This window comes from Talpa europaea, assembly GCF_964194135.1.
Source record: "Talpa europaea genome assembly, chromosome: 15".
NCBI classification, from domain to species: Eukaryota; Metazoa; Chordata; class Mammalia; order Eulipotyphla; family Talpidae; genus Talpa; species Talpa europaea.
This window is the reverse complement of record NC_140083.1, coordinates 5,586,213-5,602,125: the sequence shown is the minus strand read 5'-3', so window position 1 is coordinate 5,602,125 and position 15,913 is coordinate 5,586,213. Positions and strand designations below refer to the sequence as shown.

The 15,913-nt window shown below is 66.0% G+C and overlaps 1 protein-coding gene across 1 annotated transcript; it reads right to left on the bottom strand.

Annotated features, from left to right (window-relative positions):
- Positions 1 to 3,232: 3,232 nt before the first annotated feature.
- Positions 3,233 to 10,443, bottom strand: SOX10 (SRY-box transcription factor 10; the record flags this gene model as incomplete). Its single annotated transcript, XM_084255435.1, has 3 exons — positions 3,233 to 3,936; positions 5,926 to 6,194; positions 10,019 to 10,443. The coding sequence occupies 3 exons, from the start codon at positions 10,441 to 10,443 to the stop codon at positions 3,233 to 3,235; spliced, it is 1,398 nt and encodes a 465-aa protein (XP_084111561.1).
- Positions 10,444 to 15,913: the final 5,470 nt, after the last annotated feature.

The window sequence follows — 15,913 nt, the reverse complement described above, 5'->3', positions numbered from 1 at the left end:
GTCTCTTCAGTGCCTTCCAGAAGCACCTGGCCCTGCTTTCCATGTGGAGCCACCGCTTCACTGACGTCCACCTCATCTGGAACCTTCCGTCTAAGGGAGAGGCGTCAGAGCTCTTCTCACTTCTCCGTGGTCATTTGTCCTCTGCCCAGGCCACTTCCCCATCCCGGCCCCCACCTCCAGGGACCTCTCCATCAGTCTCGTGAGGCTCAGGGTGCTGGCTGGGACCCTTTCTTGTTGCTGTAGCCCCTGCCCGGCTCCCCAGCCGCGACCCCACCCAGAGCAGGAGCAGAGCAGACCAGAATAGGCAAGTGTCCGCTTTGCCACAAGGCGGGAAGGGTGGGCTGTGAAAATTTCAAACCTGTGAGGCTAGTACTGCTGATCCCTCACAAGATTCTAGAATCCCTCACCTATTTGAAAACACAATAAAGGGGAGGTCCGGGAGCCGCCATCGGGATCCTGAGGGTCAGCATCGCCCAGGGGCACTGCGTCCTCTTCCCAGTGGCAATGGGCCTGGTGGCTGAGAAACGCCGGAGTCAGTGGTTCTTGATCTCGGCGAGGCAGGGGGTCACCTGTACGGCCACGCTGGGGAGGCTGAGCTTCATGGTGACATCTAGACTTGATCGGGGCTTGGTTTTCCCCCAAGAGGAGGTGATAGAATTGCCCATGCAGAGGCACTGAGTGTGGACACACGGCCTGGCCTTCTGCGTTTGAACCTGTTTTATCAGTTACTTGAATGAGGATATTCAAGCTTGCAGATACGACACGGCTCAGAAGGCGAGCTGGCAGGTTGGAGTCAGAGCTCCAGAAGATTTAATATAGCTCGGGAAAGGGTCAAATCCAACAGGATGAAATCTGAAAGGGCTGTGTGAAATCCTGCGTTTAAACAAAACGCCAGAGGACAGCTCCCAGCACAGGGGCCTGCGCCACCACCGAGCCCTGCGGGGCCAGCTGTGGGGAGGTGGCTGCCAGCCACGGCTTCCGTGGGTGTGTGGCCACCCTGGAGGACTGGGGAGGGATTGACGCTTCCCACCCCACCCCTGGGAGAGGCTGGAGACCACAGGGAAGAAGCGGGTGAGGGAGCTGGGGCTGCTGAGCTCAGCAGTGAGAGGGCTAGAGATTGAAGGTGGAGGTAGAGCCTGAGGGCTGTGGGCCATGGGGCGTGGGAGAGGTGAGGGCTATGGAGTCGGCTGCTCCTGATCTGGCACCGGCCCTCCTTAGCCTCAGCTTCTCAAAGCTTCAGTTTCCCCATCCGGAATGTGGGGGTCGGACGCCCTCCTTCAGAGGCCTGAGGGACATAAGCGCTTGGCCAGGGAGCACTCAGTGGGTGACACTGTGCTATTAGCGGGGTATAGGGAGGACTTTGGTTGTCAGAGGCGTCCATCAGTGGAGCACGGTGGTGACGAGACTTCCCCTGGCCCTGAGGGGGAGCGGTGCTCCCTAAGCCCAACCACTGCAGGTCGGAGTCCTGAGGAACGTGCTCCTCTTTCCTTGGCGCCTCGCACTAGGAGTTGGATGTGCATCTCGTCCTTGGTTTATACTTGCAACCCCGCGGCTGCTGTGAAGACTCGGCTAGATTCTGGGGTGAACCTGCGTGTGTGTCGGGGGTGGGTGAGAAGCGGCAGGTAGCGGGGCACAGTGAAAGAAGGCCCGTCCACACATCCTAAGGGACCAGGCCTGCTGGCTGCACACAGCAAGGCGCCCGGCCTCCTCTGCCTCTCTCAAATACATGCCTGGGCGTTCTTTGCAGCCCTCCTCCCGCTGGCCGAGCCAAGGGGCTGCCGGAAGATGTTCTCATCGATTCCAGCTCGTGCCTGCGAGTAGCCCACGTGCGGGGTGGGGCGCTGCTGGGTAGGGGGCAGAGCTCCCTCTGGAGCTTCAGTCCCGAGCACAGACTGAGCCCACTGGGATGCCAGTTGTCCCACTACACAGCCCCACCTTACGGGAGAGAAGAGAGCCCTGGGTTAGCTCTCCTTTGCATTCTACCCCTAGCTTTTTCCAGACGGTGTTTGAGGAAGCACAGGTACAGGGATAAGAGACCAAGAGACAGGCCAGGTCAGGCCTACCACACAGGTACCAGAACCTCTCTTTATTATGTGGAATGCTTAATGCAGAGTTAATAGGGACTGGAGTACCTAGGAGAGGGGCGAGGAAAGAGGGACCTACCGAGATAAATAAGAGGGGGCAGTAATGAGTTACATGTGGATCGTGGGGGCTGCAGAACAGCAAAGTAGGGGCCGACAGAGCTACATACTTTATTCAAATATCACTGGGAGGCAAAGGGCAAAAGGCAAGGGCAGAATGTACATGTCAGGAGTTTAGTGTCTTCAGCCTGCTGCCAGCAACCTGGCTGCTGGGCCCCGTGTCTCCTGGAGCCGAGGGTTTGTGCCTGGGCAGCTAGAACTCTGGGGAGCCCAAGGAATGGGGACTGACAGAGCAGGGGCCACAGGGCCTGGTAAGGGTTGAAGGAATTTGTGGGGAGCCTGGAGAGGCTCTGTGAATTGTCTCTGTATCCGCTCCTGGAACCCCTGCCTCCTCACCCCAGGGATGTGCTCACGGCCGGGGAGGTTGCTGTGGGGTGGGACAGGAGGTTCTCCCTCCCTTAGACAAAGAGTGAGGTTATTGGCACAGAATTGGATCTGGGGGCCTCTGTGCCAATTCCTTCCTGTTTTCAGGAGGGGTGGGGGCACCCAGGGCATGAAGCCTCCCACTGAGCCCCTACCCCCAGATGTTCAAAGCTGTCCTCAGCCCCGGGGGCAGAGAAGGGCCACTCCAGGCACTGAGGCAGGCCCCTGCTTGGCCTTGCTCCCAGGTATGTAGCAGAGCTGGCTCGGGTAACAGCAACCCACAGGCAACACAGACCCAGAGAGGAAATGGGCATGGCGTGGCAAGGCCTCCCCTTCCCACCGGCCCTGGAGGCTCCCCCCTCAGGGGAGGGTGAGCCTGTCCTTCTCAGGTCCTGGGGTCAAGGGCCATGGGGGAGGGGAGGCACAGCCCTCATCTTTCAGTCTAGGGGCGGCCGCCAACCTCCTCTGCCCAGCCTGGCAACCAAGGGCTTTGCCTGGACTGGGGCCTGGATAGGATGGGGTGGGGTCCTCAGGGGCAGGAAGCCAGACGGAAAGTCTTCCCTCGACTGCCAGCCTCTGCAGCCTCCTCCATCAGGCCTGTGATGGGCGAGGAAGGGGGGAGGGGTGCACTACCCGGGGACCAGGCGGGATGGCGGTGACGGGCCCCTCTATGGCCGGGACAGCGTCGTATATACGGGCTGCTCCCAGTGTGTGGGGCTGTGGGACTGGGGCCCCGAGGGGCTGGGGTCAGAGATGGCCGTGTAGAGGGGCCGCTGGGAGGGCCCCATGTAGGAGAAGGCCGAGTAGAGGCCGGAGGCTTGGCCCGAGTGGCCGTAATAGGGTCCTGAGGGCTGGTGGTCAGCGTAGTCGAACTGGGGGCGGGAGATGGAGGGGAAGGCGGAGCCGTAATGGGGCAGGCTGAGGGAGGTGTAGGCGATCTGCGAGGTGGACGGCTGGTCGGTGTAGTGGGGGGGCCCCTGGGGCCCCGCGGTCTCCGTCTTCACCTGGGCCTTGGCATCCACACCCGGTGGGGAGACCGTGGGTAGAGCCACGCCTGGCGGCTTGGAGATCCAGGCGGAGTGTCCGCTGGCCACAGCCAGGGCGCTGCCCAGCCCGTAGCCGGCTGCCGAGTAGCCGCCCACGTGGCCTGGGTGCCCGTTGGGCGGCAGGTACTGGTCCAACTCAGCCACGTCAAAGGTCTCCATGTTGGACATTACCTCGTGGCTGATCTCCCCGATGTCCACGTTGCCGAAGTCGATGTGAGGCTTTCCGCCCTCCCCCAGAGGGCGCCCGTCCCGCTTGGGGTCTGCCTTGCCCGACTGCAGCTCTGTCTTTGGGGTGGTCGGAGGGGTGGGTGGGCCATGGCTCTGGCCTGGAAGGAAGGGCAGTGGAGAGAGAGGGGGACATGAGGTTAGAGGCTTCTGGTTTCACCGAGATGCCCGGGGCCGATCGTGTGTACGCTCCACGGGTCTGGGCTGGCCGAGATGTGTGTCTGCAGCGGTCTGGGTTGGTCTCCGGCTGCTTAAGAGTCTTCCCAATTTTAGGGATGGCTCCTGCCTCCCACCCAGAGCAGGACCCCTGTCTGTCAGCCACCTCCTTGGAGAGGCGGCTTCATTTTGAAAATCCTTTTCCTCTGGAAAGTTCTTCCTCAGGTCAGCAGAAGGCGGTTTCCCGCCCTGCCCCATGGCCCTCAGCTGCTGACCCCTGGGGGTGTGGCTCTCTGAAGGACCCCTGCTCTGTTCAACATACACCGGGCCTCTGCTGGCTGCTCCCCTTGCTGACCTGGGCCGCCCTCATCACCCCTGACTCAGTTGCACCTTGCCGCCTGGCCTGTGCGACCGACCGCCTATCCTGGCCCGGCTCTCCCCCAGGTCTGCTCACTCCCGTCCGGCTCACGCCCTCCCCGCTGACCCAGCCCCATGAGCGAGCGCTCTCAGCCCCTCACACGCTCGCCACCATGGCCCATCCCTTCAACTTCCGGACAGAACTCAGAGCCTGTCTTGCTCTCCCCCTGCTCCCTGGTTCATTTTCTCACCCCCATATTCACTCTGCCAACATCTGGGGCCCGGCTAAGTGCCGGCAGGCGGGATTGCAAGAGTCTGCTGCAGGGCCCCTGCCTTCCTCAGCTTGGGGGAGATCCAGAGCTCCACTCTGTGATGACAGGACGTGCAGAGGACTCAGGAGCCTGGAGGAGTCCCCCCCTCCCCCCAGCCTGAGGGATTTGGAGGAGGCTGCACTGAGGAGGAGTAGCTGAGCTGGGCCTTGAAGGCCGAGGAGCACGCCAGCCCCTCAGTGTATTCTGAGGCGGTGGTTCTGTACAGGGTCCAGGGGCTTCTCTGGTGTGTGTCTGTGACCTGACTCTGGAGGTGAGGAGCATTTTTAGGGGAAGGGGTGGCTGGGCTGGGGATCCCAGCCCTGATCTATAGGCCGCAGCACCCTGAGGGCAGGACTGTATCTCCTCCATGAGACGGGATGCGGTGCGGGTCCTGCATGCTGAGCTCTCTGCACTGGGCTTTGAATCCTGGCTCTGTCACTCACTGTGTGACCTGCGCAAACCCCTATCTGCTCCTTCCTTATCAGTAAACCAGAGACAATGCCAAGCAGCACAGACACTGCCTCCTTCCAGAAGCTTCCCTGGACCACAGTCCCGCAGTGGCTGGAGACCCGACTGGAGGGCCTCCCTCTAGCTGTCTTGAGGGCTTTGTGAGGGCAGGTTTCTCCCTGGGCTTCCCTCCCTCCTGTGCTTCCCACTGGCCCCTGGACCGCGGGCTCCCGAGGCAAGCGCCGTGACTTCACAAAGGACCCTGTGCCCTGGAGTCCGCTCCCGGGCCCGGCGCCCGGGAGGACTGGACGCCTGTCTCCTGAGGCAGAGCTCTGCTCACGGGCACTTGCCGTGGGCATTCTCTACCCGCACACACCAGGCAGCCGGGCACCGGGCAGAGGCCCCAGAGCCCCACGGGGCTCGTCTCAGCTGGGGGCAAGTCACTCGGTTTTCTCATCTGTTCGCAGTGGCCAAAGGAGCTAACACGCCCGAGGAAGCAGCGCGGTGTCTGGCACCCAGGAGGTGCTCGGCGCTGTTATCGTTAACGAGAATGAAACGAGACGCCCAACGTGTGACCCACGCAGGCCGCGTGCTCAAGGTCACAGGCCTGTCCGCCCCGCAGGCCCCTAGGTGGACAGAGGCCATTTAATCTCCCGTTTCTCAAATCATCCTTCCTGGGGGTAGCGCAGCCCCTGGCCCACGGCCTCCTCCACGGCTCCTCCAGCCACCGGAGCCGCCTTGCCGGCACCTGCCCCGGCACCTGTGTTCCCGCCCAGCAGCAGGGTCCAGGCCCCGCAGCTCAGACTCCCCCCTCCTCACCTGAGGGGTGCTCCGGGTTCCCGTCCGACATCGGGGAGCCCTCTCCCGGGTGCCGGTGGTCCAGGTGGGCGCTCTTATAGTGGGCCTGGATGGCGGCCGCCCCGCCCTGCTCGCCCTCGGCGCCCGGGCACTCGGCCTCGCCCTGGGCGGCCTTCCCGTTCTTGCGCCGCCGCGGCTGGTACTTGTAGTCTGGATGGTCCTTCTTGTGCTGCATCCGGAGCCGCTCGGCCTCTTCGATGAAGGGGCGCTTGTCGCTCTCGTTCAGCAGCCTGCGGGGGGACAGCAGAGGGGTCAGCGTGAGTGTCTGGCTGGAGGAAACGAGGCTCCGGGGTGGGGCCCGAGTCAGGGAGGTTGAGGCCCCAGCAGGCGGGTCGCCAGGGATCTGAGCTCTGCCCCAAGCCCCTCGGGGCTGGGCGTGGGTGGCGGGCCCTGCAGAAGGCGTCAGAGGCAGGAGCAGAACTCCGAGGAAAGGAGAACGGCCCTCACCCTCAAGGCTGCCTGCGAGTGGCGCTGGCAGCCGGTTGGGGGTGAGCTCCCCGGCCCTGGAGGCATGCAAACCGAGGAGGAGTGCTGAAGGGAGGCCTGGCCTGCATGCCTCACCAGCTGCGCCGTGGCGAGTCACTTCTCTGAAACTTCCTTTACCCCACCAAGGCAGGCTGACGGGCTGCCCACCTCTGGGACGGCGGGCGTGAGCGGGGTGACGTGCTTTGCCCCTCATCTGAGGGCAGGGGTGGGCGCCTCGAGAAATATTCTGTTCTGTGCTTTGTGGGGGTGGCTGGCGGGGACCTAGGTGGGCCCCTCCACTCTGGAATCCTGATCTTGTGATTTCGGTGGGTGGGCCCGGGGAGGGGGCTAGGAGGTGAGTGCCTGCCTGGTTGCTGTCCTCCCGGGGGACCAGCGCTCCTTGGCCGGGGGTGGCAGGGGGTAGAGGAAGCAGGACTCTTCTCAGACCCTGGGACCGAGCAGGCAGGCCCTGTCTGCAGTCCCAAGACCAGCCCCTGAGGAGGCCCTGCCCACCTGTCTCCAGCCTCAGGCCCAGACACGAGGGGCTTGGGGGTCAGCTCTGTCCCTCTGCCCAAGGCTGCCCCCCCCCACCCCATGGGTGCCCTCTTTCCTGTCAGCAGAAGGCTGAGCCTCCCTCCCCAGGATGGGAGGGGGTGGTCAGGCCAGGCACCTCCTGGCCTGCGGATTCCTCTGCAGCTTAGCCTCCCCCCAGGGCCCTTCCCCCAGTCGGCCATGCTGAGCCCCAGAGCCCCTCAGGCTGAGTGATGGGCTGGAGACCTCAGACCAGGGCCTTGCGAGTGAGGAAGTGGGACACAGGCTCCACCAGCCCTCCTGCCAAGCCTCTGGTGGGCTGGGCCCCGGGGAGAGGGTGGCACAGGTCCTAGAAGGCATCGGGGGAATTGCTCTGGGGCGCACAGCAGACTCAGCCGGCAGGGAGGCCTCAGGGTGCCAGTGCTGGGATGCCTGGGGCACTCTCCCACCCAGACCTTCCCAGTGCTCCCTGTCCAGCTGGCCCTGGGTGTGAATCAGCAAGAAAATGGCAGGTGGCACCGAGGAGGGACACAGGCAGAAGAGCAGGGAGACCCCAACAGGGCACCCACGGCTGATGCTCGTGCTAATCCCCAGCAGGACCTGCACCTCGAAAGAACCCAGCTCCAGCCAGGCCAGCCCTGACCCCACGGGCCGGCTGAATCCACCTCAGCCCCCGGCCTGGCCTCACCTGCACGCCCAAGCTCAGTTTTCTGTTCAGGCTCCCGCTGACCCCCAAAGCCATCCTGCCCTGCCACACCCTACCCCAATCTCTGACCTAATCTTGATTCCAGTGCCCTCACCCAGCTGCCCCCTCCCCACGTCACCCATGGCGCTAACTGCTAACCCGTCCTCCTCTGCGCTGCATTTGCCTCCAAGCTCCCTCTGGGGGCTCGCAGGGCGGGTGCTGGCTGCGGTTCCTCCTGGGGGGCGGGGAGGGGTGCAGGGCCGGGGGCCAGGAGGGCTCGAATGTGTGACCCTCTTCCCGCTGCAGGCTCCACTTCTTGGCTCCAGGGGGGCTCCTCAACACACAACCAGCACCACGTGGCCGGCGTCTAAGGGCCCTTCCCGGGGCCCAGGGAGGGCTGCGTGGCTGTTGGGGCTCACGGCCACCGAGGAGCCGAGCCCTGGACACTGGCCTGTGTGCCCAGGCGCCTGCAGCATCCACAGTCGCCCGCACGACAGACTCTTTGTGCCTTGGGGTCCCTGTTTTCCAGTTCTGCCGACCTACCCACCCCCCTTCCCGATGGCCGTCAGTGATGAGCCTGGGGGGCATTTGGGGAGGAGCCCCAGAGAGATGCCAGCCTGGGATATAGAAAGACGCCTCTTGGGGCCCCCACCCAGGGTCAGGGTGGCCAGCCGGCTTGCCTGTGAGCCTCGCATCTGTGGTCTGCCGCTCTCCTACCGCTGGGGTTGGGTCTTGAGCAAGCAATGCCCACTTTCCTGATGGCCCCACCCAGCTGGCCTCTGGGGGATCTCCTGAGCCCAAGTGTGCTCAGCTGGAGTGGGGGCCAGGGCAAATCCTCTTGAGGCAGCCCCAGCAGGGGCTCCAGGCTAGGGGAGCAGGGCCAGGAGCAATGAGGCGTCGAACATGAGCTCCTTGGCTGTGGGTTGCGGGAGAAAGGGGGGTCATCTGTGCTTTGCCGCTCTCCGCGTGCTCATGCTGTCTTCTGCTCAGGGCCCCGCTCGCCCCAGCATGCTCCTGCCTTCCTGGCTCTCGCTTGCTCTTTGCCCCGGGACCAAGGGGACCGGCCTGGCACGGCGGACCATGGCGCTAGCTTCCACCTCTGTTCTTGGGCAGAACTGGACCCTCTGGGCCACGCAGAGGCTGCTCGCCCAGCCTGGGCTGCCTCCTCCTTCCCAAGACCTTGCCAAGGTCTAAGCCAAAGGTCTAGGGCCAGACCAATCTCTGCCGTGCTGGGGCCACCAAGGGCAGGGCAGGGGAGGGAGGCAAGACGGACCTCAGTCCCACGCCCCTGCAGCCTCCTGACCATGCCTCAGCGTGCAGGGGTGCCCACCGCCATGACACCGGACGAGCCTGGCCCTGGCTCTCACCAGCTGTTACGTGGCCCGTGGGGTCCTCGCTCTCTGGGCCCGTCTCTCAGGCAGTCCCGTGGGGCAGTCAGGTGACCCCGCAGCCTCGCGTCTCCTGGAGCCCTGTTCTCTTTCTGACCTGTCCGGACCCTTGGGGTGGGGGGTCGGCCATGCTCTAGGAGCCGCCCGGGCTGATCCCCAGGTCTGAGGTTAGGGTTGGCAGGCTTTGTCCTTGGGAGAACGCTTTCCCCAGAGGTCTGAGTTGGTCTTGGGGCGTCTGGGACCCTGAGGGGCCCTGGGTAGGGAGGGGGCCAGGTTCCCTACTGACCAGGGTGCTTAGCTCCAGCTCCAGGGCTGGGGGGTGGGGTAGGAGGTTACCCAACGCGGGGTGGGGCCCCGGAGGGAAGATGGCGCCCAGATGGGGAGGGAGGGAGATGGCCGCAGCCTGGCGGCTTGGGGCTGGTAGCGGAGGAGGCTCCTTTCAGTGGTTCCCTTCCCTGGGGGATGCAGGAGCCCCGAAGGGAGGGAGCGCGGGGGCAGAAGGCACAGTGAAGGCTGGGGGTAGGCTGAGATCCCACAGGGGCAGATCTGTCCCCCAGCAACCTTCCATCCCTCCCTGAAGTTCTTGCAGGAATTTCCTGTTTACCCAGAATGGTTCCCCCAGCTCTCCATCTGGCTGCCTCAGTTTCCCTGTTTTTCCCAGACAGACCGTACGTTCTTTCCCAAGTCTTTGCCCCAGCACTCCCCCTGACCAACGCACTGGTGCCAGGGGCACCCTTGGGTGGGCGTGCGCCCCTGCGGGGACGCTGGCGCGAAGGCCTGGTGGTGCGCGCCCCCACCGCCCGCCGCCGACGGGATTCCAACCGCGAGGGGGCGCCTTCCCAGCCCCTGGCCAGGGTGGGGAGACCCGGCCTAGGCCCCGGGAGTTCGGAGCCACCCCCAGGGGGTGCCTGTGGGGCGGGGTGGCGCCCCAGGGAGAGGGGCGCAGCAGGGCCGTGGAGCCCGCGGGGGCGCGCGGGGCGCTCACCTCCAGAGCTTGCCCAGCGTCTTGCTGAGCTCGGCGTTGTGCAGGTGCGGGTACTGGTCCGCCAGCTTCCTGCGCGCCGCCTGCGCCCACACCATGAAGGCGTTCATGGGCCGCTTGACGTGCGGCTTGCTCTTGCTGGCGCCGTTGACGCGCACCGGCATGGGCACCAGCGTCCAGTCGTAGCCGCTCAGCACCTGGCTGACGGCCTCGCGGATGCACACGGGGAACTTGTCGTCGTCCGCCTCGCCGTCCTGCTGCTCCTTCTTCACCTTGCCCAGCTCGCCCGGCCCCGGGCTGGCGCGCAGGCCCGACCCGCCGCCGCCGTCGGGCCCCAGCGAGGGCGCGCTCCCCGGGGACAGGCAGCGGGGCTCCTCGGAGCCCACGGGGCTCAGCTCCACCTCGGAGAGGTCCTGCTCCTCCGCCATGTCGCCCCCGGCCGCCGCCACCTCGGCCGCCTCCCCGGGGCCCGCCGCGGGGGTCCTCGCCAAGAGTCCGACGCCCACCTGCGGGAGGGAGGCGCGATGGAGCGGCCGTGCGCGCCCCGAGGTGGCGCCCGCCGCGCCCGCCCGGCCCCACACCCGCCCGCCCGCCCGGCGCCGCCCCGCCTCGCCCACCTGGTCCCAACCGTCGCGGGGTGGGTGGGTTTGGGCTTTTCTAAACCTCTTTTGGGCGGAGGTTTGTTGATGGAAAGCAAGAAAAACGGAGCCTTTATGCGGCTCTAATCCTGGCGCTTGGAATTTCCCACCTTTTCTCCCTGCTGCCCCGCTGCCCTTCCAGGGGCGCCGGTGGGGGCCGCGGGGGTCAGCCTCTCCGCGCGGGTGCCAGGTGGGCCCCAGGGCGCGCGGGCCGCGCTCACTCACCTCCTCGGGCCTCTCCTCCAGCCTGGGGCTCGCGCGCAGGAAGTGGAACACCGCGTCCCACGGTGTGCGCTCCAGCGCGGGGCTGGGGGGCGACCTAGAGGGCTGGAAGGGGGGGGCTGGGGGCCCGGAGCCTCAGGCCACGGCCTGGTCAGGGGGAGCCGGAATCCTCACACCAGCCACCCTGACCGGACAGCCCGAGACTGACTGAGCAGCGCGCCGAGGGCTGGGGAAGGAAGAGGGGAGGGAGGGAGGGGGAGGGCAGAAGGTGGAGCCTCCAGCGCTTTCCCTCATCCCCGACACTCAGGACTCCTCCGCCAGCCCCCCCACCCCGGCTCCCAGGGCTGCTGCTGCCCTGGGCCAGGCCCGCGGCCTGGGCCGAGGTGGGGAGGCGGCGGAGTGGGGTGTCGGGGTGTCAGGCTGCCCTGGCGGCCAGGGCTGCAGGTGGGCAGGACGCAACCTGTTGCCTGGAGGAGAACTGGGCGCAGTTGGGACCCCCAGGCTGGGAGGCGTGAGGAGGCAGGTGAGGCCCCGTCCAGGGGCGAGGGCAGCTGGGGGCGGCTCTGCTTGACGCAGCTCCTGGAGGGCCCCTGTGCGGGGCACTGCCCCCTCCCAGGCCGCCTCCTCTGCCCCAGCCTCCAGGGCAGTGAGAAATGTCAGCTTCGTACCTGGCTGGGGGGGACCGGACACCCCTGACCCGTGCAGAAGCCCCGCCCCTTCTCCCGGGTCATCCAGCCCAGGAGTTGGGGCTGGCTCAGGTGGACGGGAGGCTGGCGGGCGCCGGGCTGGGGTTCACCTCAGGTGGGTCTGAAAGGTGTTCCAGGCCCCAGCCCTCCCTGGCTGATTCAGGGCCTCATGGGAGAGGTTGGGGGAGTCCTGTCCTGGTCCCGAGTCTGTCACGTCACGTCCCGCAGAAGGGTGGGACCTGCCCTGCCTCTCTCTCTGCTCACTTTTCCCCTCAACCCCCTCCCCAGCCGCGGGGCACCTCCCCTTTCCCCGGCCTGCCCATTCTCCCGGGACGACGCAGTCTCCTCTGTCCTGGGCCTCTCCTCCCAAGTCCCTTCACGGGCGGGCGTGGAGGCAGAGGTGGGAGTGGGCGCGGAGGGAGGGAGGGACGGGGGAGCCGGCCCCGGGGAGCCCCTGGACGGCCGAGCCTCCCCGTGGGGCAAGGCCTCAGGTCCACCCCAAGGGCCTTCCGTCTGGAGGGAGGCTGGAGAGGGGTCCGGGGCCTTGCGTCTCGCTTGGGAAAGGCCACGGGAGTGAGGGGGGTGGGCAGCGGGACACAATGAGGTAGTCACACGAGGCGCAGGCATGTTGGGGGTGGGGGGAGCCGACCCTGGAACACACACACACACATGCTCGCACACACAACCGGCCAGACAATCGGGCCAGTGTGTCTGGGGCCGCGGAGCCCAGTGAATTAGGAGTTTGATAAGGGTTTTCTCTTTCTCTCACTCGCCGGCCTTGGACAATCTCCCCCCAGTTTTCCTCGACGCCACCCCCGGCGCTGCCAACCCTCCTCCCCCCGCCTCCCTTCTCTTCCCTGTGCCCAGACTCTTGTTCGGGGCCTTGAAACAGTGAGCTGTCTTTGTTCGAAATACAGGTGAACGGCAATCATGTGATTAACACACACACACATAAAAAGCTTTTTAACAGCGCCCGCCCGGCCTCAGAACCGCCCAGAGAGGAGCCGCCCTGGATGGACAGAGGGACGGAGGGACGAGCATCCAGCCGTCTCCGACACCCGCGGCCGCCCGCCCGCCCGCCCGGTGCCCGCCTGCCCGCCCGGTGCCCGCCTGCCTGGCATCTCGCGATCCCGGTGGGTCCCCCCTCATCCTTCCCCCCTTTGGTTCCTCCTCCTCAAGGGAAGGGCCTCCCCGTGCCCCGTGGTGTCCGGGGTCAGGCCCTCGAGCCCCTGGGGTGGGGCGGGGTGGCTGTGGAGGGAGAGGGCGCGGTAGGAAGCGGGTGCGGGGTCCCACGACCACTCCCCGCTCGCCTCCCTGCCTCCTCCCTTCCCCCGCTCGGCCCAGCCGTGCCAGGGTGGGGGTGGGGGTGGCAGTGGGCGCTCTGCACAGAAGCCACGAAGGACAGACGGGGGCCTTTCTCTTCCCCTCCTGTCTCTGCTTCCTCCCTCCCTCCCTCTCCCTCCTGTCTCCTTGGTGCCCGGCTGGGGCTCTCTACTGAGAGGTGCTGCATGAGGCAGGTGGGCCTGCAGGGGCGCTGAGAAGGGCTGGGGGGACGGGATGGAGACCCTCTGCTGTGAAGACACACCCCCAGCCCACCACGCTGCATCTGATCCCTTCCACCCCCCACCCCCCAAGGCCCTGGGGCCCAGTGCGCCCCAGCAGGGGAGGTGAAGGCCCATATTCATCCCTGGAGACAGGGATTTGGAGAGGGAGGGGCAGGCACCAGGCCTCTGCCCCTGGGAGGACACCCAGGGGGGCAGCAGCACCTTCCGCTCCCTTCCCTGCCCTGGGTGGGAGGGGTGCCTTCCCCCCTCATTCCTGACCCTTCCCCCGAGGATGATGGTGACCCCCTTACCCTTACCACACCCCCAGTCGGATCTGGCCTCGCGAGGCGTGGTGACTGGTGGATCCTGTGGCCTGTCCTCTCCCCAGCAGAGAGGGCCCCCCGAGTGTGGTGTAGGGGTGGGGGGGGCTGGGCTTCGGGCCCTGAGGGCTTTCCTGGGAACCCAGCGGGTTCATTTAAGGCCGGTCCCAGGTTTCCTCAGGATGGGTCCCCAAGAGGAAAGCAAATGAAATTCTGTCGGTCAAGTGTAAAGAGAGCTGTGGTGACCCTCCTGGCAGAGCTGCTGTGGGTCAGCTTGACCCTTAACCCCTCCCCTCCTGGAGTGTTCTTCTTGGGCCCTGGTCCTGTGGGTGGAAGGCTCCCCTGGGTGCAGTCCCGCATCTCACCTGGGCCATGGCCCCCCTCCCTGCCTCTCAGGACAGCCGGGGCGAGGGGTGCTGCTGGCCAGGTGGAGCCTCTGCTCCGGCCTCAGTTTCCCCAGAGGGGCAGGAGACTCTCCTCCCCGACTCCCTCAGAGGCTGGGCAGGGAGCAGGTGAGGGACACAGGGGAGGCTCCCGGATGAGACCTGTGGTCCAGGCGGGCTTCTCACGCCTTCCCTCGAGCCTGTCCCCCCGCCCCCGCCGCTGTAGTGCCCGGTGGCTGCGGCCTCCTGCAGGTGCTGGAGCTGGTTGGCCTAGAATCCCATCCCGCAGTCCGGGGGGCTGAGGCTCTGCCTTTCATCCAAGCCCCCAGGCCATTTCCTAGACCCTTGGTTCTGATCAGGTGGAACGAGAACGGGCCCACCGCAGACTGGCGGGTTCTGGACTTCTGGGCGGGCGTCCGGACGCGTACTGTTGGGAGGTCTCTGGGGACCTTGCTCTCCTTCTCTGGGCTTCCTGGCACCTATGAGCCCAGCAGGCCTCATATTGTCCAGGGAGAGGGTGCTGGGACTCTGATCCCCAGAACTGGAGGCCAGAACTACATCACACTGGGGCAGGCAGAGAGTTTGGGGGTGTGGCAGGGGAGTGGCTGTCACAGGAGAGGGGCAGGGCTGAGGGGCGAGGGCCAGGGTCAAGGAGACAGAAGCTTTGTTTGGTTGAGTTTGTGGGGGTGTCCTGGGCCCCGCCTCCTCTGGACTGGGCTGTCTTCTTCTCAGATTGGGGTGCAGTGGAAAGAGCAGTGGCTGGCAGTGGGGGGGCCTGCCACTAGTCTCCAGGTGGCAGGGGCAAGTGATGCCAGGGACGTCCCGGGAGCTGGGTTTTGCGTGCGTGTGAGGCGTCCCTGCGCCAGCCACCCCCGCGCTGCTAAGCGGGCGGAGAGTGAGATGAGACACACGTAGCGGGCTCCATGCATGTGGATGCGTAGTAGGGGGTCAATAAATTAGAGACAATGATTTCGGAACTGGGAGGTGGGGAGTGGACTCCCCTAAGTTCAGGGGCAGCCTCGAGGGACCTGCCTGTTGAATCCCAGCACCGTCCAGGTTCATGGGTGACCAGCCTCCCCCGCCTGCGCCCCCAACAGTAAAGGTTGCAGCCTCCAAAGCCTCCAGGTTCTGAGCGGGCACCCTGGCCCTGGGGTGCTCACCTGACGAGTAGATGCTGGAGGGGTGCTGAGGTACAGAGCGGGTCCTGAGGGGCTGGGCGCGCCCATCCCGGCCAGCGGTGGGATGTGGCCCCTGCAGGGGGGTGACCTCAGAGCGTCTCTGTCCCCAGGGCTGTGGACTTACTGCGCGCCCCTAGTCGCTGCCTGAGCTCCTGGGAGCCCGGGCTGCCATTATTTTCCTGTTCTGCTTTCCCACAAGTAGGTGCCCAGGAGCCTGCCCCCCCCCCCCCCAGCCTGGGCCTAAACCAGCATCTCTGTCCTGCGGGGACCCCTGAGGGCAGGCCGTGCCTTCCTCTAGGTCTTGAACTCTCCAGGGCCCAGCACGACCTCAGAGAGTCTCCCCTGAGTGGACTCGCTGTCAGAGTTCCAAGGAGGAAGACTGGGGGGGCGGCGCGGGCCGCGGGGGAGGCCTGTGTGCTGGGCCAGGGCGGCCTCTGGGCCCGGCGCGGCTCTCCTCAGCCCTGTTGCTGGCCCAAGCTGAGGGTCTCGGCCTGGGGCCAGGGGCAGCCCCTCCTCCTGCCCCACTCTCTCCGGGAACAAGGAAGCCGGGCCAGTGCCCAGCGTTGCCCCGGGGCAGCCCGGCCTCTGCCCTCTTCCTAGACGCCCTCCCAGAAGGAGACGGCGCTTTCCTGGCACCTGAGCCCGGCGCCGGAAAGGCCTTCCTGGTGTCGGCCTGGGTCTCTCGTGCTGCCCTGGACTTGGTGAGGCGTCCTCTGCGCAGCGCCCTGGCCGGGAGCGGGGCTGGTGGAGACCAGACCCTGCCCCAGGAGCTCAGGCTTTCGTGGGGGTGGGACACGCGGGCCCCGGCCCAGTGCAGGTCCTTCCCGGACGAGCGGGCTGACCTCAAGGCCCAGCCGGGCTGCGGGGTCTGTGGTGAGCTTCCCCCCCGGGCCTCGGTGTCCTCATGTGCGCAACAGCGGGCAGCTG